The 24652-nt window shown below is 43.4% G+C and overlaps 1 protein-coding gene across 8 annotated transcripts in view; it reads left to right on the forward strand.

The window, feature by feature from the left end:
• Positions 1–24652, forward strand: part of GPD2 (glycerol-3-phosphate dehydrogenase 2) — a 128589-nt gene that overhangs the window by 11181 nt on the left and 92756 nt on the right. For 5 of the 8 annotated variants that reach the window (XM_053283230.1, XM_053283233.1, XM_053283231.1 and 2 more), the window contains one exon: positions 13520–13629. In XM_053283230.1, coding sequence (XP_053139205.1) covers positions 13528–13629 — 102 coding nt within the window. In that variant the 5' untranslated portion in view covers positions 13520–13527. Of the gene's footprint in view, positions 1–12667; positions 12786–12836; positions 12871–13519; positions 13630–24652 lie in introns of those variants that run through there. The other 3 variants (XM_053283234.1, XM_053283235.1, XM_053283227.1) reach the window with 3 other exon arrangements.

Below are 24652 nucleotides of genomic sequence, written 5' to 3' on the forward strand. Positions count from 1 at the left end.
AAAGCATTGGTAACAGAATGGAACCTTGGGGGACTCCATATAGTAGCTCCCATTTTGAAGAGCAACTGTCACCAAGCGCCACTATCGGAAATCTACCTGAGATATAGGAGTGGAACTACTGTAAAACAGTGCCTCCTATTCCCCAAATCCCTCAGGCGATCCAGAAGGATACCGTGGTTGATGGTATTGAAAGCCGCTGAGAGATCCAAAAGAACCAGCAGAGTCACACTCCCTGGCAAAAGTCATTTATCAGGACAACTAGGGCCGTCTGCACCACATAGTTCACCCGAAAATCACTTTGAAATGAGTCTAATCAGTTTTTCCCAAGAACACTTGGAGCTAGTCAGCCACCACTCTCTCAATCATCTTGCCCAACTATGGGAGGTTGGAAACTGGCCTGTAATTATCCATCACCAAGGGATCCTGAGTGGGCTTCTTAAGAAGGGGTCTGACCACTGCCTCCTTCAAACAAGGTGGCATCCTTCTAAAACCAAGGTGGTTTACACTCTAAAACCAAGGTGGTTTTAGAGTGCAAACAAACCATGGAGTTGTATTTGAATTTTATTCAGTATGTCTGTATACCACCTCAAACTCAGATCTCTGGACAGTTAAAAAATATATAACATAAAAGTTAAAACAATCAAATCATTAAAACAGTTTAAAAACAAATGCACAGTTTACAAATTTAATTAAAAGCTTGGATGAATAAGTGTATCTCGAGTCTTTTTATAAGCTATCAGAAATGGGGAGGCTCTTATTTTGGTGGGGAGCATCTTTTGAAGCCTCTGAGTGGCAAAAGAGAAGACCTGTCCCTGCTGTAATTATCCCTACGCTGATATAGTTACATTAATGCTATGGTGATAGACACTCTAGAAGTGCAGTCCTGGGTCCTTGGGTGCTTTGTCCTTGATTTCATGGAATTAGAAATGAGAGAGCATGAAGCAACTGCTGTTAGCAGTGCATTTCTGCTTAGTCCATAAAATGCACACACATTGCATTGTTATTGTGAAGGCTATATCGTCACTTGCACTCAGACGCTCTTTGTGCATGCACACACTTTAGTGTCCATAAGGAACTTCTACAGGCACAGTGTCTTACCATAGGGGATCGTTCCAGACATCAGCATTGAATGTGTTTGTGTTTTACATTTTATGTCCCGCTCTTCCTCCAAGGAGCCCAGAGCGGTATTCTACATACTTCGGTTTCTCCTCGCAACAACCCTGTGAAGTAGGTTAGGCTGAGAGAGATGTGAGTGGCCCAGAGTCATCCAGCAAGTCTCATGGCTGAATGGGGATTTGAACTTGGGTCTCCCCGGTCCTAGTCCAGCACTCTAACCACTACACCACGCTGGCTCTCTTTTGTTGGAAGTTGTGTGTGTTGGAAGCTGTGCTTTCTGGGAAAGCTATAGTGAATGTGGAAGCCTGTATTTATTATTTTTGGACAATAAATAATTGTCCAAAGCCTTGGAATAATATTGTTAGAAAAGTATACTTTTTAAGGCACATTTGTAATCAAAGTACACTAGAGAAGAGCTGCTTAATAAAATGTTCTGTGCAATCCAAAAATGTGCATATGTGCCATTACAGATGGAAGTTGTTAAAGTAGCTGGATATGAATTAATACAAGACTATCACTTGCCAATCTTTCCACTCACTTCTCTCTCTCATTCTTTGGGACCAACATGGCAGTAGCTACCTGCATCACACCCCTTTTCTTAGTGATTGATAGTAAAGGAAGTAAGCTCGGACATTGTCCTTAGTTTATGATGAATGTTGTTTGATAGCTAGGACCAAAGTCAAGTGGCAGTTTTGACTGCGACTTTGTTGTCTTCACGGTAAGTTATATCTGCAGATCTGCACTGCAGTTCTTATTTTGTGCTATGCGAGGGAGTAGTTCTGTAAGGCATTTTGATGGTTTGCTACCAGTATAGACCTTTAAGTTTATGTGCAGCAGACATTTAATCTGTGCAGTTCCTTGAAATGCTTGTGCTCACAGTGCTTTCTTTCACTTTCTCTTTTGAATTTCAATTGTCCTTGCCAGATACAGAAAAATGTTCTGAGCGATGGAAAGCTGGCTGGCCCACCAGCTGCTGGATCACTGCCCTAAATGAAAACATCTGGGCTGTGATATTGAACATGCTGCTCTGGGTTTAAGGGAACTATGTGCAGCAAGGATGATTACTTTGTTTGTTGGAGTTTTATGCAGCAAATGCACGTACAATGCAGGGGAGGTAGATATACCTTGGAACCTGGCCCACCATGATTTCCAGGTGTGCTGTTTACAGGTGTGTGTATGCTGTCCACATTTTTTTCATGTTTTCGATGGGATTGATTGTGTACACAATAACTGCTTGCTGTGTAAAATCAGAAGCTGCATTCTGTCTTGCTGGAAATGATGGATCCTGTGGCAGAAACTTGGTGTGTACTAGGGTTGTGGCCTGGAAGAAAGTTCCTATGTTAAGGTACGGATGTGTATAAACCTATTTGGAGGCCCTTTTACGGGCCTTCAAACTGGTTTGAACCCTGGCCGGCTTGAAGGTTTGATGGTGGGTGGGATGGCTTTAAGGGTGGGACAGGATGCACTCCCCCCTACCGCTGCATTCCCCCTGTTAGCGCACGATTCCCTGAAAGCCCATTGGGGCGGCAGCGTACCTCCCTACTGCCCTGTCCTGACGTTGACTGGATATAACCAGAAGTACTAACTGCGCATGTGCGTGTGTCTCTCGCGTGCACACGTCGTGCTTGCCATTGCGCAAGTCAGGTACATGCGCGTGATGTGTGCGATGTGCACGTGACATGCGCAGGCCCAGTTAGTACTTCCAGTTTATATCTGGTCAACGTCAGGACGGGCCAGCAGGGTGTTATGCTGCGACCCCGACGGGATTTTAGAGAAGTGTGCTGGCAGGGGAAATACGGCATGGGACGGAAGTGCATCCTCCCCCGCCCTTAAAGGCCACCCTCCGTCAAACCTGCCCCCGCTGGTTCCGTGCACATCCCTATGTTAAGGGGCCTGTGATTCTAATTCTGAAGTCTACCAGCTCAACATGTTTGTTCAGGATGGCCTCCTGGGGTGGGAGAAAGGGGGAAAATGCGAAGTTATGCTCTATGGCTGATGGGCTATGTTCAGGCTGGGTGGTTACAAGTTTGTGCAGGTCTAGCATATATCTAAGAAATTATGCTGTCATGAGGATGGACTAGAAGAGGCCGTCTGTGAAAACTATACTGAACAAAGAGAAAAGGAAAATGAGTGCACAACAACATCAAAACAGCAAAGAAAGAGGCATGGGGAAGATATAGCTTACAGAACTGTAGAAAGCGGTCTGTAGATAATGATCAGTTGATTTAAGAAACTGAAATGCTTAATCACTTGGAACTTTAAAACAGCTGTCTTTAAGAGCAAAGCTCTCCATATTATTATTTGTTAAACTTCCTCTGCTGTATGGGGCCTTAACCATTTGCGGAAAGGGGAAAAATAGCTCAACTTGGTCCTTTTCTTTTAGAGTCAAATGTCAAGCTGCTTTCCTCCCTTGTGTCCGAATGCAATCTCTTTTTAATTAAAAGGAGGGGAAAAGCCAATTGCCTGGCTCGTGCCCTGGGTTGATAGCAATGAAGAATGCAACTTGGCTCCCTGCAAACAATTCATTTTCAGGAAAATACAGTACCAAGCAGCTTTGCTTTGCAGAAAGGACATTTTGGTCATTATTGTTAACCAGTTGTCTTTGGAGTCACTTAGCCTGATTTTTGCCATGTAACCCACAAAACATTTGGGGTTTCTTCTAACAAAAGCATTTCAGGCATTTTTCCAAATGGTGCACATGCTGTAATCCCTTTATTTATGGGGACAGGAAATTTACATTAGTTAAGTTGTGTCCTGTGTTTATATTATTGCCAGAACTGGGTCTTGCCTGCTGTTAACCCCCCTATTCTGCTTCTTCTGTAAAAGTTGGCCTAGTGATATCAGTGGATGAGGACAGATGTTCTAGGGTGGCGTTGGAGCCACCCTACCAATTTACTAGTTGATAGCTCAGGTGATAGTGAGACTATGTTACGAAATATGACACCAGTGAACTGCATATCAGGGTGGATAAAAATGAATGAATAGATTTTTCATTGTTAACTTTTTTTTGTTAACCCAGTGTTTTTTGTAAATAGTAATAATAATATAGCTTTAATTTGAGGTAATAAGAAAGCTCAAAGGTACCCCATGAGAAGGGATTATAACTTCTAATTATGTGTTAACAGCAGTATATGGCGATGAGATCTGATTGGTCTGCCCCGCTTACCGCAAGACTGTGTTGGTGTACACGCACCATGCTGGTTTGGATGATATGTCCCCACCCATGTGATTAAAAGGGTGTGTAATGCCTCAGTGTCGTCCTGGTGCATCCTTTTGTTGCATGGGGAGACTGTTCGTCTGAATGGCAGCTCTACATGTGCTCTAGAGAAACCCGTTTAAACGGGTATTTGAATCTTACATCGAGCTGTCATTTTGGTGAACAGCTTCCTCTGTGCAATAAAGGGTGATGCATCAAGAGGGCAACAGAACATCGCAAGGAGGAGGAGAGTTGGTCTTGTGGTAGTGAGCATGAGTCCCATTTGCTAAGCAGGGTCTACCTTGGTTTGCATTTGGAAGGGTGACTACATGCAAGTGCTGTAAGATATTCCTCTTAAGGGATGGGGGTCATAGCTCAGTGGAAGAACATCTGCATGCTTGCATGCAGAAGATCCCAGGTTCCCTCTAGGAACCTGGCATTTCTAAGAAAGGCTGGGAGAGACTCCTACCTGAAACCTTGGAGAGCCACTGCCAGTCAGAGCAGACAATACCGGCTAGATAATGTGATCCAGTATAGGGCAGCTCCTTTTATCTACATTGCAAAAAGGAGTATATTTTATCTGAACCGGGGGTGGGGGTGGAAGAAAGAGGCTTGGAGGTGGGGATGCTGTCCCTTCTTGGGGTATCTTTACTGCTTACTAGAGGCAGAACCCATGGCCACTTCTCATTGCTGAAACATTTTAGCTATTGAAGTGATCCTGCTAATTTATTTTCACACCCAAAATGTTACATTAAAAGGGTTTGCATGTCCATTTAATTCTAAGGAGGGCATCCTGCCAGATTCTTGGCAAACAGATTAGTACAGAAACATTTTATGTGTTAGTTTCAGACTTTGAGATGAGACACGCAAGTGGTCATATCACTTAAATGAATTTGTAGGAAACTACAAATTTTTGAGACATGAACTTTAATTTGGAGAGACAGCATACATTGCACTTAATCATGGCATACTGGACATTAATAATAATTGTCTCTTTGCATGCATGCATGCATGTATATACACACACACGCACACGTAAATATATATATTTCCTTTTACATCTGCTTGGGAAAGTCTAACCTTTGCCTTAGCTAGTAGGGATAGTCGTGAACCCAAGTTCCTGCACTGGTTTGGCGCTGAGGGGAGCGGTGCGTGGAATCTTAAAACAAAAATTAAAAAAGAGAGAACAAGTCCTTACTTGCTTGCTGCTGCCGTATGCAGCTTCCTGCTGCAACAGTGCTGCCCCCAGGAACTCGTGCGCTGCGCTGGCATGCCCATAGCATCTGCGCAGACGCCACGCTCGTGCCGGTGCCTTGTGAGAGTCCTTGGGGGCAGTGCCATCGCAGCAGGAAGCTGAATGCAGCGGCGGAGAGCAGGTAAGGACCTGCTCTCCTCTTTTTAAAAAGATCCCACTCACCACTTCCCTCCGCATGGTGCCGAACCAGAGCACAAACCTCAGTTTGTGCACATCCCTATTAGCAAGATGCGGCTGACATGGGCAGGTGTGAATTCTGTACTAAGCTTGTAAATAGCCAGGTTAACCTGTGGTTAATAAGAATAGTCTCAAGACAACCAGTCAGCAAAGCTTTTGATGTCTGAAGGCAAATAAGTACCGTTTCTTGCTTTGAGGCCATCAGGCTAAGCTAAGTATGTGTTGGGAAGTAGGCTGATGTGAATTCTTGTGGGTTAATAAGTTGTGGACTTGTAAGGTGGTTCTGTATTGTCAGTAAGCTGCAAGAAAGGAAAAGGTTGCAATATAAGAGATCTATGCACTTTGACTTGGGAAGAATAAAATCTGTGTTCCATACTTTTTCATCTTTAACTTTAACTTTAAAAACAGTGGCTCTGACAATAAAACTTTTAAGAGAGCTGTTTGGAGACATAATGTAATTTATAATTTAATCTATAAAAGACTGAGCTCCTTCAAGCACTTACAAACAATGGATTACTGGGGTATGATTGGCAGGATTTGATAAACTTGCCTTCTTCATTCCACAAGTAATCTCTTGCTAGTTTGCAAAGCCACACCTGTTTAGTTACCTATTGAAAGCTGTACTGGCACAAGCCTTCTTGAAGTGAGCAAAGCCTTTGACAGTAGCTTGGTATTGGGGGGCTGGAGCCTCATGGCAGAACAGAAGGATTAATATGACAACAGGTGAAAAGTCGCTTTCAGTGAATATACTGTGCTGTGCTTAATATGAAACAAGGCATCAGCAGTGCTGCTAAATTGGAGTCTCTGAACTGTGTAAAGATACTCTTTTATTGTAAAACAACAGATATGCAAAATTTGTATTGCTTCCACACTAGGGCCTTTTAATGCTGTTGAGACTTTGCTCTTCCACAATTGGCTGGAAGCAGTTTTAAAATAATGGTTCCACAGGGCACTTCATAGAGCACTATATTGTCCAGCAATGCGCTTCACCATAGCTAAGTTGTGTTTGCCAAAGGTACCTTCTCCTGTTTCCTGTTCAGTACGATTGAAAGATTAGTGATTATCTAATCCTTAATTGGTTGGCTTCTATTTGTTATGGGGAAAGGGGTCTTTAATTACTGATTTTCTTTAATTACTTTTTCTTTTTGTGTTTTTATAGTAAAATAATGCTATTTTGCTAGGAAAGAAAGGAGGGAAAAATAATGAAACTAGTAAATGCCTCCCTTTCCCACCAGGAACAAAAGCTAACCAGTTAAGAGGCAGATCATCACTAATCTCTCAGCTGTGTTGAACAAGAAACAATAAAAGGGGCAGAAGCTGAATATCATAATTAAAAGCCTCAGAAGCACTTTGCTATTTTCTCTCAGTGGAGGACTGTATCTTGTAATCTGGGTAGGTCCTCCCACCTGCTCAGAGACAGGGCCAATAAGAAACTTGCTTGCATCATCCAATAGGAGGAGCTACCCCCTTGGGTTTCCAATCTTTGCCCTGTCTCGCTTGGAGCAGGAGTCTTCCTCAGCAGCTTGATGCAATTTTCCCCCTCTTTCTCTCCCCCACGACCTCCTCAGTCTCTGATTAGCTGTGAGTCAACGGGAGACGAATGTGCGGTGTCTGTCTCCAATGTGTTGTCGTTTCTGCAAAAGGGTTTGAGTAGGAGATCTTCATTCAAATACCCTGAAATGTCAGGTGGCTGCCACTTCCTCTGTACTGACTTGCCATAAGTCCTCTCACCCCTACGTCCAGAGTTTCTTAAGTGGGGCTTCCAGTATCAACTCACCTACAGTGCATAGGTTCCCCACCTGGTACCTCAGTCTGATTTTAACAGCCCTTACCAAGGCCCCTTTCGAGCCCATTCATTCAGTTTCCCTGAGATTTCTAACATACAAGGTGGCCTTTTTAATATCCATCACCACCGTAAGTCGGTTGTCTGAGCTGGGGGCTCTGTCTGTATGCATGGAACTATGCCTGGTTTATCCCAACTACATACTTCCTTGTCCTGACCCTACTTTCACCCCCAAGATAAATTATCTCTTCCACAGAGCCCAAGAGCTTATGTTACCTTCCTTCTTGTCTTAGGCCTTTCTCCTCTGGGGAGAAGGCTTGGCACTCTCTGGATGTGCATAGGGCAGTTCAAGTTTGTTTACGCCATACTAAGGCCTTCAGATGTTCAGAATCCTTCTTTGTTTCATTTCGGGAAGCCTTTAGACCTTGGGTCAAAAGGTTTCCAACTCCACCTTAGCATGGTGGATCTGCCAGTATATCAACCTTGCCTACTTTCCCCAGGGACTTACTCCTCCAAAAGGGATCATGGCCCATTCGACTAGATGCTCCACAACCATAGCTGCTCTCTCTACATTGGCATCTCTGGTGGATATCTGTAGAGCGGCTATGTGGTTCTCTCTGTCCACCACCAGGCACTATAAGATACAACAATTTGCCTCGGCAGAAGCTTCCTTTGGGTGTTGTGTCCTACAGTGAGTGGTCTCTACCTAGGAGTCAGCCTCATGTCCCACCCACTCAGAGTCAGGGGCTTTGGCAGGTCCCAGATTATAGAAGACATTCCCCCACTGAGGGAGAATGATACAATGAACTTACCTGAAATGTCATTCTCCTCAGTGGTAGGGAGTGTATCCTTCCCGCCCGTGCATTGACTGGGTACTCTTCTTCTCTATACTGTTCTCTCGGGCGGTTTCTTTTCTGGGTGGACCTTCAACCTTGGGGTGCTGTGCTAGCACCCCAGGTGCTAGCACAGTTACATTCCTTGAGAGGTTTTTCCTTACCTTGGGTTGTTGGTCTTCACTGTTATGCAGTTTCTGTTTCTGTTTTGCTAATTTTTTTCCTCTGCAGTGGATCCTCTTACAACATGAGCTTCAAACTGGAAACCAAGCTCATCCCATGAGATGATACAGATAAGTTTCTTATTGGCCCTCTCTCTGGTGGGAGAATCTACCTAGATTACAGGATACACTCCCTACCACTGAAGAGAATGACCTTTCAGATAAGTGTCAGCGTCTCAATCTACACTGGAAAGGGTGGTCCTGTAAATAATAATAATATAAGGGCAACAAATAGATCTGTGGGAGAGGACAACACAGAAAATATTGGACTGCAACAACTTGGCATCTATGTTGTTGGGATTGTCTGCAAAAAGTGAGTGAGAAAGGATGACTTCCAGGGGAAAGACCTAGTATGGAAACAACATTGCTTTTTATGGTCTGCATGTCATCATGTTTTTGCTTACTATTTTTGTGCATTGACTATTGAAGAAAGGTATGGTAGTAAAGTTCAGTGTTTCCAGAATAGGTTGTTTTGAGTGCTACTTCATGGAGAATGAATAGTCCTTTAAAAGAGTCATGTTTCTGTTCTTGCACCTTAGACAATAGAGCTCTGGACTAGGGATGTGCACAAAACAGATCTTATGTTCTGTTACAAGCTTGAAACAAAATGCAAATGGCCAAAACGTTCCTTTGAAACAGCCAGTCAGACAGGTTGTTTCGATGGAACAAACTCAAAATGTTTTGAGTGTTTCAGCCATAGGGAACAATGGGAAAACTTGAAACACCCCACTGTTCCCCATGGTTCGCTCCTAGGGACACCAAAGTGAGTTGTGTGGTAGGGCATGATGGGTGCTACCTACCACCCAACCCACAAAAGAAATGGACAAACAAGTGATTTTTAATGATTTTTAACCTTTCCCTAAACCCTCATAGGATCCCAGTCCCTTTGAAAACACTTTGAAATTCTCTCCTTTTGTGTCCCCACCCCCTTCCCTCAGCCAATGGGGCATAGTTTCCCAAAAACATATGATTTGTATCATAGCAAGCCAACCAAGAAGCAAGGACATCGCAAGTGAATGGGAAGCCAGTGCCAGGAAACTAATCAGTAATGGAAAAACAGGCATTCAAAATAGTGCTCGGACTGTTGAAACATTTCAGTCAAAATGGGGTTGTTCTGCTCCAAGCTTGAAACAGGCTCCTTAAAAAAAAGTGTGTTCTTTTCTGAGCTTGAAACATTTTGCCATTGGAACGTTCTGCACATCTTTACACTGGATTAGGCTTGTGGATCTTAACTGAGATTATTGAATGTTCACAGATTCATGGGCAAGATCCAGCTCACACATTATGGTAGAAATGCCGGAGAGAAGCAGCAAAACATTTTTAATAGCTCCAAAAAGACACACAAGATGATTGATGGGAGCCTGCTTCTCAGTGAGGAGGCAAACCAATATCTGGATCGTACTTCTGCAGCCTGCAGGTTGGGATTCACATGACTGCATGTTTTTCCATACAAAAAATAATTCCTGGCATATGGAAAACTATGTAGGAAGAAGGGTTCTCATCTAGCTTTCTCCCTAAAGTGCTGGTTTTATATGTGAAGGTTTAAAAAACAAAAACAGAGGAACATTAAACCATGATAGGCCCACAATCAGTACAGCTCAACCACTCATTTGCTTTATTAGCATGAACTAGACCTAAGCTAAATATTCCTTTCTACAAAAACAGTCACTGTATTGCTTTTCTAGTGCTGAATTCTATTGTGGGGCAGATAACCAGTTTCAACTATACAGTACATATACTTTATTATGCTCTGTCAAGTTGCATGACTTGGCGTGTTACAGACATGGGTGAATTCACTTATTTACATTCCTTGTCTCTATAGTGACCACACCTCATAGTTCATTTTTCAGCCTTACTGGAATAATCTAGACACGTAATTCTCTTTAGTGCGTGAGATTTTGCCATTGAGATTCTATACTTGAACATGTTTGTTCTAATATTTTCTTTGCTTAAAAATGATTCTAGTTATGTGGTCTTCTGGACTTTGGAACAAAGAAATGGGTGGGTGGACTAGAGAATGGAGCCAAAATGAGTGTTACAATGGAAAGTGCTCACACATTTAACACAGATCTAAGAAACTGCATGGGATGTTTAAGTGAGTGCTTTCCATCTTCAGCAATTTGTGTTTGTGAAATAATAGGGGCTTCTCATATCTGCTGTTTACTTGAGTGGTGTTTATTCAAGGGTTAATGTACCAGGAGACTAGAAGGTAGTAAGTTGATTCTGACATTCAAAAAAATGAAAGGAGGGGAAAATGCTTTTGTGGCAGTTCTAGAAATTACAACCCAAGTTATTTCTGAGGAAAACTCCTAGAAATTATAGTAATACAATAAAGTTATGGTTCTGAATTACTACTGTATGACTTGCATAAAGCAAAATAAAATCCAGCCTCATTTTGTGAGCAGTTACCTATCTTTTGCTTGTATAACTCTGGAGTTGCTAAAACTTGCTAGTACTCATCATTACAGGGAATTTTGGTTATGTCTTCATGCCTTTTTCTTCTGCTTTTATGACAAAAGTTTAAATTGCTTGAAAAGTATGGATCATACATGTAGAATAAACTAAATTAGGCTGAGAGATAGACCTGATTTTCACACGTGATTTATTTCAATATTTCTACCTTGTCTTTCTATAAAAATACTGAAAACAGTGTACAAAGAATACAACATTAAATCAGCAGTTGAAATGTAACAGTTTAAAGCAGCAGCTTTTGAAGGGCTGTCAAGCTTTGCAAACATTGTATTAATTTATTTACTTCAATTTAATAGCTAATAAAGGTAGATCCTTTTGCAGAATCTAGCTGCAAAGGTCAGAGTGTAAGGGGAGGAGATGTGCAACCCTTGCTGGCATTGGAATTACTTTGAAGTATTTGTATAATCTAGCAAGTTCAAAATATTGTGACTTGTTTGGGGAGGAAAAAAAGGGATAATTCTGGCATTTTACCAAACACCCCTTAGAGGTATTTGTTAGCACTGGAACATATGTGAGGAGCAATGTTAATATATCTTGTGAAAACCAAAGCATTGATTGGAAGCAGTATAACCTTACCCTGCATGTATGTTGTTTAATTTATCCTACTGGGATTAGGGAGAATATTGTGATAGAAATGGGTTAGATAAGTACTAGTTGATTAGATACTGCTTACTGTTTCTGTTGTTGTTGTGCCATCAAGTCGGTGTTGACTCCTGGCAACCACTGACTCATGTAGTTTTCTTTGGTTGAATACAGGAGGGGTTTACCATTGCCATCTCCTGCGCAGTATGAGATGATGCCTTTCAGCATCTTCCTCTATTGCTGCTGCCTAATATAGGTGTTTCCCGTAGTTTGGGAAACATACCAGCGGGGAGTCGAACCAGCAACCTCTTGCTCCCTAGGCAAGTTACTTCCCTGCTGTGCCACGTTTCTGTAGTTGAACATAAACAACTGTTCTGATCATTCTGGAGGTGTTCTGCCAAATGAATTAATCTCAACAGTGAATTCTGTTCCATGAAAATTAGGCTTAAATGAGAAATACTTGAGGTATTCAGATTATTATTCATTTCCTGGTAACCCCCAATTTATGATTAAAAAAACCAACCACAAATAATTCTGGGTTGAAGCAGTTTACTATACAACATTTTGAGTTAGATCCCAATTACTACTTCTGTTTAGAAGAAGTTCCGTTTGCACAATGGGGGAGAGGGTAGATTTTTGCTGATCCTCGCCCTCTTCTATAGCTTTCTGTAGCTTCCCCCCACAATAGAATTTGCCCTTGTCCACAGCCCTCAGACATATATTTTCAGGGGGGTGCAGAGGGAGGGGCAGATTTGCCAAAAATTGTCACTCCTTGCTTGCACAACAGAATATTTTTAGTTTTCAGAAATATTATTTGGGATCCAGTATCTGAAATTGGGGCTCTGTGATAGCTTGATCTCTAGAGTGGCTGACCAAACCTTACAAGCAGCTTGATTGTCCTTACTGTCAACTGCAGTGGGCTTTTTCTTTGCCACCAGCAAGCCCCCTCAGTAGCATTGTGAAGTAGACAATATAAGGTTTCATCATAGTTACCTGCTATTTGAGACAGTGTGGGCTACTGGGCAAAAGCATCCAGTGAGCCTTGCTTTCTGATTCAAATTTGTAACATGACACCACACCACTGGAATCTTACGAAGGGCATTGCAAGAAGATTTGGTAGATCAAAATGTAGGATAGGTGGAACTCGAGGGTAATTTGAGACAGTGATAACTGTGATGATATTCTACATACAGTGGGGTGTAGTTCTTTGGTTTATATGCTGCTGCACATCAGAAGTTATGTGTCGTGTTTGTACATTTGTAAGGATGTTTGTGAGACTTGCCTTCTTCTTGCTTCCCTTCCCTCCCTTTTTCAGAAGTAGAGGGAAGATGTAACTCAGGTAGAGCATGCATACATGTGTACACCTGGGTCAAATGTATCTTGTATGTGATGGTAAGAGCACCAGTCCCAGGAAGTGCTCTGAGAGCATATGATATGACTGCTGTGTTGAAGCTAAGCAGGACTAGATTTGATCAGTGGATGGGTAACCATTTGGGAACTCTGTTGCCATCTTGAGTTTCATGATGGAAGAAAGGTGGGCTATTAATATAAACCCAGCCCCCCTGCAATCTTACCATGATCATCAAGGTTTTAGCCAATTGTCTTGTGAACAATTAAGCATAAATTATGTTAGCAGATTATTTATTCTTCATATACCTTTTGACATGAGGCTATATAGCTTCTTCTTTAAGAGTTAGACGTTATTCTGTGAACTCCTTGGTGGAAGGGTAAGATACATATATAGTAAAATAATTTTAATAGATCTCATTGTATGCATTTTTAACCCAATTTTTTCTTGGCACAGTTGTTTGAATTTATTCTTTGAACAAATATTCTGTTGTGACTTTCAGCATGGTAAACTCTATTTCCCTTCTTATTTTCAAGAATTAAAAATGGCATTTCGAAAGGCAGTGAAAGGAACTATTCTCATTGGAGGAGGTGCTGTCGCAGCTGTGTTTGGTCTCTCTCAGCTTTCTCGGTATAGAAACAAGCATGTAAGTACTCACTTAAAAAAAAAAGATGTGCGAAATCTTATGTAAAGTCTGTCCTTGAAAAGTTTGGCTCCATTGTTGTGTAAAGTGTTGTAGAGAACAGATCTGGAGCTCTGTCCACACTCCACACTATTCTGGTGCCCTGTCATGCAGTGCAGGAGGGGCTTCAGCCAAGAATGAATGTGGCTAGGTAAAGAAGGTGCCTTTACTTCCATCTATCCAGGTCTTGCAATCTTGCACATTGTGTACATTATTTTTTGGTAAGACTGTCATTTTTAATTAAGGAACTTCTACATTAAGATGTTCTTGGCCTTCTTTGTGTGCTAGTTTAGGGCTGGTTCTCTGAAACTTTTTGTATGAGAACTGTTATAGCATAGTGACTAAGAGACTGAACTGCAAATCGAGACTTTCCCAGTTGGAATCTTTCTTCTGTCATGAAGTCATTCAGTGGCCTTATACAAGCTATTTCTTCCTGGCCCCTGCTCTCTAGCTGCAGTACAATAATAATACTGATCTTACAGGATTGTTGATGTATTATTTACTTGTGAAGTGCTTGGCATGCTGAGAAAGCACTATATAAATACTTAGTAGTATTTATTTATTTGGGTACAAAATATATGAGTGCTGCATCAAATGTGAATTGTATGTTCTTGTCGTCGTCCCCTTTCCTTCTTAAAAAGTAATCTATGGAGGCTTGATTGTGATGTGTATGTGTGTGCTCTGTTTCTGTGGGCATAGAATGTTTAGCAGGAATTGGGCCTAGCTAAATATCATTCCTTAAACCCTCTTCAGACGTTGAAGGAAAGGGATGCTGAACTCCTGAAAACATGCCCGCAAGCCCTGTACTGGTGCTGAAGTGCTCAAAAAGTGTTCCCACCACCACATTGTCTATGCTCACAGTGTGCATCTAAAGAGACAAACACCATAAAGCATGATGGAGATTGTTTCCATGGTTGAAAGGCTGGGGCATGTTGAAGAGAACTATAGTAAGCTGTAGTCCTGGGTTCATTCTGAAGCTCTTTAAGATCATAGATATGTGTTCTCTGAGGCAGAAATTGGGAACCACAGTGATCTCCATGGGCTTATATATGCATTACATTTTGCCCTTCCATTGCTCTAAGATGAAGCATCTGCTGTACTTACATTTAAAGGTTAACATCCTAAATTAGGAATTGTGATGTTGATAATGACCAGCCTCATCAACAAATCTATCCTATCCAACAAATCTATAAACAAAGACAAGGTTTTGCTCTTCACTATCAAGGGCCACTTCATATATTGTGGAGGTAGCTGAAAATTGCTTCCACATTAGAAAGGTGAGAGGAGTTCCATAGGTGAGAGGAGTTCCCTTAACGGTTTGGGCCCGGGGTATTTGAGGGACCGCCTGCTTGCAAGGGTTGCTGCCCGCTTGACGAGGACATCTGAGGGGCCCCTGCTCCGGGTGCCGACAATGATAGAGGCCCGGCTGTCGTGCACTCGGGACAGGGCCTTCTCTGTTGCTGCCCCCAGACTTTGGAATGCTCTCCCAGTGGCCATTCGCTCCTCGGACTCCATCACGGCTTTTAGAAAGCTTGTTAAAACTTGGCTTTTTATCCAGGCTTTTACATAATCATTTTTACTGCTGCTTCTGTGTGTTTTTACGCTTGTATTTTATAGATTTTAAATTTGGTTTGTTTTTATATTTTTTAGCTTAATATTTTTATTGTCTTTTTATTGTATGTTTTAATTTTTGTAAACTGCCTTGGAGTTGTCTTTTAATGAAAGGCGATATATAAATGCAACAATAAATAAATAAATAAATATAAATAAATACAGTGGTCTTAATGTGTGTAGGAGGCTTACTCTATCTCTGACACACTCCCCATTGTCTGGACAGTCCCCATGTCTGCACCACACGTGCCACATGATCAGAGTGATCTTTGTACAAATTTGTAACTGCAGTGTGGGACCCAGCCATGAAGTATTTCTAAATGGCTCCTGTACTGTATGGAGTAATCCCTGGCCTGCAGTGTTTTTTTGTTTTTTGTTTTTAATGGAGTGTGCTGCATTTAACCAGGCTCCACATCATGTGTAGAGTATTATTGTGCTGCTGTTGAGATGATTGCTTACCTTGGGATGCAAAGGAGGCTAGTCAAGAGCCTCTTGTTCTCTTTCAATTTTCTCTTTGAACCTGTAGACAAACTAGAAGGTGAAGTGAAGGAGTGGTTATCTTCAGACAGACAATGAGGCTATTTTCACGACCTTCCAGAAGCAGGCTAAGGGAGCACATGGCTCCTGGCAGCAAACCCCGCCCCCCCCAATACTGCTCCCTTTATATGAGGTTAGCGGAGTGAGCGCTCTAACTCTGTTCTTCTGATCATGAGCCGCCATGGTGCAGCTCCACGCCAGGGCACTCACGAGGAGACCCCTGACTGGGAGGCTGGGAAGCAAGCCTCCCAGTGTCAGGGGTCCCCCAGAATGCCCCGTGCACGCATGCGGGGCATCCTGGGACTTCCGGGGGCCAGGCAGCCCCCAATCCCCGCTGCCCCTACCAGCTCAACTCCCTGCTCGTCTGTGGGGAGAGCCCAGTTAGGCTCTACACACGTATTGTGTATAGCGCCTCAATTTGTGTAATCTGTGTAAACTGCCCTGAGCCATTTTTGGAAGGGCAGTATAGAAATTGAATAATAATAATAATAATAATTTCTTAGAAAGCCATAGGTAATTGCAACAACATTTAGAGGCTTTTTACTAGACATAAGTGAGAATCTATAGGTAGGTTAATGCTTTGGAAAGGTGTTTGTGTCTGAGACACGTGTGGAAGGCACTTTGCATGTGCAAGAGAAACAATACAGCTAATTCACTTTCCCTCATGGTGCATGATAACTTGCATTAGCCAATTGAGCATATTTAGCTAGGGACAGTTCTTCCAAGTATAAAAGGTTCTATACCAAGTATAATTTTTTGCTTGGTTGGTAGAGGGTGACTGGAAAAGGTTGTAAGAAAAAAAGCCTTTCCTGGTCATCAGTGAGATTATGGCAACTTTAATTTAATGCATGAACATAGAAGAGATGAGTACTTCAACTTGTAGGACATCATTTTGTGGTTCAGATATTGGGAGATGGCTTTGGGGCTCCAGTTGTGGGAGGGAGATATTGAGAGTGGGTCTCATCTATGTGCTATCATTTCTCCCTTGCTGAGAAGGTGTCAGTGAACCAGGAAGCTCTCACATTTGATATGGAAGGGCGATAGAGAAATTGAATTAATAATAATAATAAATAATAATAATATAATATGGAATCTCCTTGACCATATGGGATGGTATCTTTTGCTGTCACAGATGGAATTATTTGTTCCTCTGAACTGTGTATCTACACTTCACCTCTTCGAGTCTCTTCTGGAGCTTGTTCTAGCTTGTTTAGTAGTAATATAGATGAAATATGATTTCTTCTGCAGTGGGTATATTCTTCAGCTGGATGTTTCAGCAACTTATCAGATGTACTTATTTTGGGACTTGTTTTAACAAAATGACTACATATGGCACAGGTAGCTGCCATCCTTGGAAAAATGTGCAGTTATTGTCTTAGGCCTGATTTGGCCAATACTATGTTTGATTGTCATCCTCTTGTGATGCTGCATGTCATGCACATGTGTGTCCTTCCTCCGCCCCCTGACCTCAAAGTGCCTTGAGAGGAGAACCAGTTGAATGAAATATTGTCTGAACTGTTCCTTAAGTTTCAGGCAGTAGTACGCCTGTTTGTGATTAGTTTAAGTTTTAGAACCACAACCTGTTACTAAATTTGCTTTGTAATCCGACATACTAAGGCTGAAACATATTTGGTGTTATAAGAAAAGTATCAGAAGTACTATCTCCTTGCATGATTCATGGTTGAATCTTGGTCCAACAGGAAAAGTCTATTGGATTAACCATTTGCTAATCTGGACCATTTGCCAATCTAGCACTTGGTAGGGTTGCAATGAAGGCCTTGGAAAGGATATTTAGATGCCGTGAAGTGTCTACACCTACAAAGATTAGAATAGTTCAGACAATGGTTTTCCCCATGACACTCTGTGGATGCGAAAGCTAGACTCTGAAGAAGCACAATAGAAAAAGCATTGATGCTTTTGAACTTTGGTGCTGAAGAAGACTTTTGAAGATACCATGGACAGCCAGGAAAACAAACAAATGGATCATAGAACAAATCAATCCAGATTTTCCACTCGAGGCACAAACGACCAGGCTCAGACTATCATACTTTAGACACATTATGCGAAGATCCAGCTCCCTTGAGAAGTCCCTAATGCTGGGGAAAATTGAAGGAAAGAGAAGAAGGGGACAACCAGCAGCAAGGTGGATGGACTCGATTACGACAACAATGAATGCACCACTGAGAGACCTTAAAGTAGTGGTGAGTCCGAACCGGTCCGGCGGCCATTCTAAGGAATGGCCGAACTGCCGGACCGGTTCGGCTCTTGGTGGTCCAGGTCCGGGTGGGGGGTATGACTTTAAGGGCGGGAGGGCTTGTTTACCCCTCCCGCCTCTTCGGCCCCCTCCAGCGCCTGTATTTAACTTAAAAGTGGGGCGCTGGAAACCAGCCGCCGCTGCTACCGCCGCCCCCCGTGCAGATTCACGATTAAGGTTGCCCCTGCCGTCGCCCGCCCGCCAGCCAGCCAGCCAGCCCTCCCTCCCAGCTGCCCGCCCACCCGAGTGTTTCCTTACCCAATGCTTGAAGTAAACGAGAGGAGCTACCGAACGGAGCTCCTCTCGTTAGCAAGGCCTCCAGAAGACTGAAGGTGCTTTGCGCGCGCGCGCATGCGCGCACCGCAAAGGACGCCGGAGGCCCGGTCTACCCGCTGGGAAAAGGCCGGGTAGACTGGGCCTCCGATCGCCGGAGGCGTGGTCTACCCGGCCCGGCAGGGTAGACTGGGCCTCTGGAGATCGGAGGCCCGGTCTACCCGGCCTTTTCCCGGCGGGTAGACCGGGCCTCCGGCGTCCTTTGCGGTGCATGCATGCGCGCGCGCGCAAAGCGCCTTCAGTCTTCTGGAGGCCTTGCTAACGAGAGGAGCTCCGTTCGGTAGCTCCTCTCGTTTACTTCAAGCATTGGGTAAGGAAACGGGCGGGCAGCTAGGAGGGAGGGCTGGCTGGCGGGCGGGCGGGTGACGGCAGGGGCAACCTTAATCGTGAATCTGCACGGGGGGGGCGGCGGGTAGCGGCAGCGGGGGCGGCTGGTTTCCAGCGCCCCGCTTTTAAGTTAAATACGGGCGCTGGAGGGGGCCGAAGAGGTGGGAGGGGTAAACAAGCCCTCCCGCCCTAAAAGAAAGGGCCCCCCGTCGGTGCCGGTCCGGACTGGGCCGGACCGTGCACATCCCTACCTTAAAGGCCAAGTTGAAGACAGATCATCCTGGAGAGAATCTATCTATGTGGTTGCTAAGAGTCGACACCGACTTGACGACACTTAATCAATCGATCCATCTGGACATTTAGGACTTCAGAAGCAGAGATGTGCACTAATGCAAATTGTGCTTTGTTTCATGGTCGAATCAAAACCAGTTGTCTTGATTTGACCATGAATCTGGCCATCTGAGAACCAGGTTGACTAGATTTGGACTTAATTTTTTAAATCAAATCCGAATCAATTTGACCTGTAATGGGGGTTGGTGGGGTGGAGAGCCTCTGATATACTTCCAGAGATGGTAATTTGGGGTGGCATACAAATTTGATATAAATAAAATAAATAAATAATGCACTTTGAAAAGAAAATGGCACCGGGGCACCCCGAAATTAATTGACTTAATTGGAGAGCCTGCAGGAGCCTGGCGCAGTTCTCATTTGAGTGCTAGCGGCCAGCAAGGCCAGCTGTGGGGAGGGATGGTGGGCTGATTCCCACCTCTCCAGCTGCTCTCAACTCTGCAAGTGAGTGCCATGGTGGGACAGGTGAGGCTGGCAGTGGGGAGGGGGATGACTCCCCACTGCTGCTATAGCCCTAGTACTATGGTGTTTTTCCTGCCAGAGAAATTGAGCCTTAAAACTTTAAGTATAGGCAGGCAGGTGCTAGTTGCCTCTTCCTCACAGGAGTGGCTGGCGGCTGCAGGGATATGATGGCACTGGCAGGTTGAGTCATTGCTGCAGGCTCTGCAATAAAGGTAACTAATTTGGGGGTACCTTGTGATGCTGTTTTCTTTTTAAAATATATCAAACAGAGGCTCTCCACCCACCCACCCCCTTTCACCGAAGGCTGAATTGATTCGGCTAGATTCTACTTGAATCTGGCTGGTTTCAATTTGACCTTGAAAATAATCACCCCTTTGGGGTGATTCATTTCGAGGGAGAAACACTGAAATCAGCCAGATTCTAGTAGAATTGATTCGCTGCCGAGCACATTTCTATTCAGAAGGACTTGGGGGAGATATTGGATTACAAGTTTGGGACTCCTTTTCCATTCGTATTTGTTTTGAAGACCCATGTCCAGAAGGACATTTTGGGTTTATATCACACAGGAATCACTTGTACTCTGTTTTTGATTGATATGTATACTAATTATGATTATTTGTTTTCCATGTATACTGTTTTATACTGCTATTTAGCGAAGTTGTTCCATTAAATCTTGTTAATAAACTGTCTACAGGTCTTATAGCATATAGAGATTTATGTATATTTTTTAGGCATCAGTGTTTTTCTGTTGGATGGTAACATTGTTTGGTATTTCTTTTTGAAATATCTGATTCCCTAGCTGGCCAGGGCTTGGTGTCCTTCAGCCAGAGCCCAAAGATGGGATGTGCTCTGAGTTCTCTTGTAGCTTAAAGAAAGGAACGGGAAAATGGTGTTGGCCTTCTGCTGGCTCTGGGGAAGTGTCTAGGCAGCAGCCATTTTCTGTGCTCCAGGGGCATGGCTGTCTTGGGGGTCCTCTTGCCTGCCAGCCTCACCCAACAGCCAAGGAAGAGGAATTGCTGCCAGGTGGCAGCTGCTGATCCATGGCATAAGTAGGGAGAAGTGAAGGGTGATTGAAGGTTGGCAGGGAAGGGAGCATGGAAAGTGAGATGGACTTAAGAGGGAAAGTGGGGAAAAGGTGAGGGGAAGGTGTGTGAGCGAGTGAGGAAGAGAAGGTGTGGGGAAGGGAAGGTGGGTGTCAAAGGACTATTCTTCTCTTGCACCTCATTTTCTCCAGCTAAATAGGATCGTTTAGGCTAGAAGTGCTTCAGGCACTGTGGGTGGAGGAGAGAAAATGTCTCCAGGATGCATACCCTTAGGCATGCTCCCTCCAAAGATCCTTTTAAGCTGCAAAGAGGTCTGCCTGTTCACAGCTTATTGAATGGCATTGTGGTAGAGATTAGTGGGGTGTGTGTGTGTGTGTATGACAGAGAGACAGACAGATGCTGTATGTGGGGTGCATACCATAGGGTTCAGCACACATTGTGACCCCCTCCCCCTGGTTTCCGCTGTTTAAAGTGGGGGGAAGAGGCGAAGACATTGGTGTCCCTAGAGTTGTCTGTGTAAAGCCATGTCTGTGGTGACACCTCTGCTCCATCTGGCCACTTTCTGGTCTGAGCAGAGGGGCTGCTGCAGCTGTCCCCAGAACTGACTGACTGGAGCTGTGTGTCTGTGTGTCATCTGGAGAGCTTAACCTGCCCCTGTTCCCTGGCATCAACCTTTTTTGGAGGTGTAGGTTCTCTTGTCTCCTTAATATTGTAAACCGCTTTGGGTGCCTTTTTTAAGGCAGAAAGGCAGTATAAAAATGTAGTTAATAAATAAATAAAGAACGAATATGCATCCTACATACGTTCTTTATGAAGCTTTGCAGCATGCTGAGACAAAGGGCCAGACAAGAGAATAACAGATGATTTTTCTGCTTCCATATGATTCTGACTCACACACTCATTGAGCAGTATTCTCCCTGTGGAGCCATTGCCTGCTCACACCCAATCTAGGACAGCAGGTGGAATATAACTGGAGGGATTGACACAAAGGAGGACAGCCCATTGATGGTGTTGACATATCTAAGATGTGGGCATGTCTGGCAGCCAAACTGTCCTCTTTTTAATAATGCCTGCCAATCACATAGATGATGGGGCAAAAGACCTTCGCGTCTGCAAGATGCAAGAAGGGATGTTGCCCCAAGACGCACTCTAATTGGCTACCCAGTGCAGGAGGTCTGTGGCTTTTTCTAAATGAGTCTTTTCGACACTAGCACTGAGAGAAGACATAATTCAATTAGCATGCACGCAGATTGTATCCTATATCCCCTAGAAACATCTCATTTACTCTGTAACAAGCTGGCTTTCAGCATTGTGCACTTTCAAACCCACCCACCCCCACTTTTTTAAAAGGAAACCTCTGACTGGCTTCCTTGCTTTACAGTTGTATTAACTTGGAGAATGAAGCTTTATAAAACTTTGCACCAACACACATTGTTGATGCAGTATGCTAAAATTCAGAAAGCAAATTCCTTGTCAACATAGTCTTATACAGATGGATTAATGGTCCTGTGTGAAACTGCTTGTTTGTGGAAGTCCTCTGCAGAAGCTTTTCTTAGAGTGTCCCTGCCCTCAGAGTTTGTGTGGGTGCCCACTAGGGCAGGCATTTACAGATTTTCTTTGAATCTCAAAGCCACTTCAAACTTTGAGTAGCCAGACAGTGGACACTTGACAAAATTACTGTACTTAATGGTGGACATTATGGGAGGAAGATAAATGGGCTTCTTCTTATCCCTTATATAAGTGACATAGTTAGAACAGAAACTGGAACAAATACATATTTTAATAAATAACTACATCTGATTATCCTAGTCTAGGTGACATGACTCTGTAATGGCTGAGATTTATCAAGCCTTGCAGTAGGGCCAGGGCCTTTTCTGTGGTGACTCCCGATAATGGAATTCAAGACACATTCAGCTCGTGTCTATTCTGTTAGTGTAGGCATCAGGTTACGTGTCTCCCCCATGCCTAAAAAAAACACACACCAAAAAAACCACACACCACCAACCATTGGAGATATATGAAACGTAAACTGAATATGAAAATTTATTATTTTTAGTACTCCTGAATAAAATGCAATTTAGAATGGAATTTACCATGCAAATTTAACAGCCATAAACATTACAAAAAATAAAATCAATATGTTGAAATTTGTTCTAAAAAGTAGACTTTGTTTTTCTAAATTTTCTTTATACAGATAACCACTTAAGTGGAATTGGGTAATTTATGAATATGTGTATCAAAAATGAAACAAAGCAAAACAAAATTTTGCAGTGAGGTAAAAATTCCACACCAATAAATGCTGGCCAACATATTGTATGGTGAAACTCAGGCAGTTCTGATTTTGCCTACGCCGCTGCTAACACCTAAAAAATGCACTGGCAGTTGTGTGCAGAAATGCTCTTCCACAAATACTTAAACTGGCACAGTTGCACTTCCATAGTGCTACTTACCTTGAGGATAATGTGAGTAGAATTGTGGAAGTGCATTAATGTCTGTTTAAGGTCCTCTTGCCCAAGACTCTTAGCTCTATTTTAGGTACTCACAGCAGTGTGGATGGTTTGGATCCACTTGTGTTTCACTATGCGATGAATCCGCTGCTAAATTTTGTTTTTAAACCCGCTGAATATCGTTTGTTTTGCAGTACTTTGCTGTTGTAGTCTTAAAGGGCACAAGGAGTTGTATAGGCAGCAAGCAACAATGCTTGGCTGGCGTTGATCATCAAACCAAATTCTGTTTGCCTGCCCTCTATCTCCAGCCAAGCAGCAACAAACAGAGACCCCCACCCCTTTCTGCTCCAAAGTAGGGAAAGTAGGCGGGGAACAGGCCCTTCCTCTCTCTACTTGCAGGGTGGTGGTGGTTCTGGGTTGCCACTCATCCAAGGCATACTGACTGCCTCAGCCAAGCAGCTGCCAGGGACTGCCCCCCTGCCTCCATTCCATGCTCCAAAGTGGGGAAGGGAAGCACATTGTGTGGTCATTGGGCTACTGCTTATCCAAGGGGCGGTTAAGGGCCTCCCACCTTCCTTCCCTATTTTAAAGCAGGGAAGGGATGTGGAGTATGTGTAGTTTGGCTGCTGCCAGGATGTCCTGGATGCCATGGCTACATGGCAGCCAGGGACTCCTCTGCCTCCCTGTGCCACTCCAGAGCTGCCCTTGGGGTGGGTGGGTAGAAGGCCTGCTAGAGCAGACCACAAGCCTATCTGGTTCAGCATCCTGTTTCCCACTGAGGACAGCTGAATGATTCTAGGGAGCCAACAAGTAGATGAGGGCACACTCCTCTTCTGCCGTTATTCTACTGCAACTGCTATTCAGAGGTATGCTGCTTCTTAATCTGGAGGTGACATATAGCCCTCATGATTAGTATCCATTTGTAGACTTGTCCTCCATGTTCCAATTTTAAAACCGGCCAACTTGTGGCAGTAAATTCCATAGAAGAATTATGGGCTGCATAAAGAAGTACTTCCTTTTGTTTGTTCTAAATCTCCAACCAGTCATTTTCATGGAATGACTCCTGGTTCCAATGTTGTGTGACAGAGGATGAAAAAACTCTTTCTATCCACTTTCTCCCCACTACACATAATATAACCTGCTGTCCAGTAGGCTTATGAGATCATGCAGCATTCCATGCATGCATACATCCATGTGTGTCTCCCCCAATGCCTGGACCAGTATGAACCAAATTGGGTACAGTTGTAGGGACACCTCAATGGCATAGTTTGTTATTATGTCATCTACCCTGATCCAAGATGGCGGATGTTTAAATGTTTGAGGCACAAGTGGGCTAATTTGTGAACTGCTTAACTTATTTAGACCAAATTTAGTCCAGTTGTAGGATAGTGAAAGGAAAGTAGGCAGATTAGTTATTACTAGAACAACTTTTTATAAATCTCAATCATGTTCCTCCATAGACATCTTTTTGCTAAACTAAACATCGCTGTAGCCTTTTCTTGCATGATACCGTAGCTTCAGTTCCCTGATCATTTTTGGTTGCCCTCTTTTGTACCTTTCCCAGCTTTGTGATATCTTTTTTTAAGATGTGGCAACCAGAACTATATACACAATATTCCAAGTGT

The sequence above is a fragment of the Hemicordylus capensis genome, chromosome 1 (assembly GCF_027244095.1).
Source record: "Hemicordylus capensis ecotype Gifberg chromosome 1, rHemCap1.1.pri, whole genome shotgun sequence".
In the NCBI taxonomy this organism is placed as follows: domain Eukaryota; kingdom Metazoa; phylum Chordata; class Lepidosauria; order Squamata; family Cordylidae; genus Hemicordylus; species Hemicordylus capensis.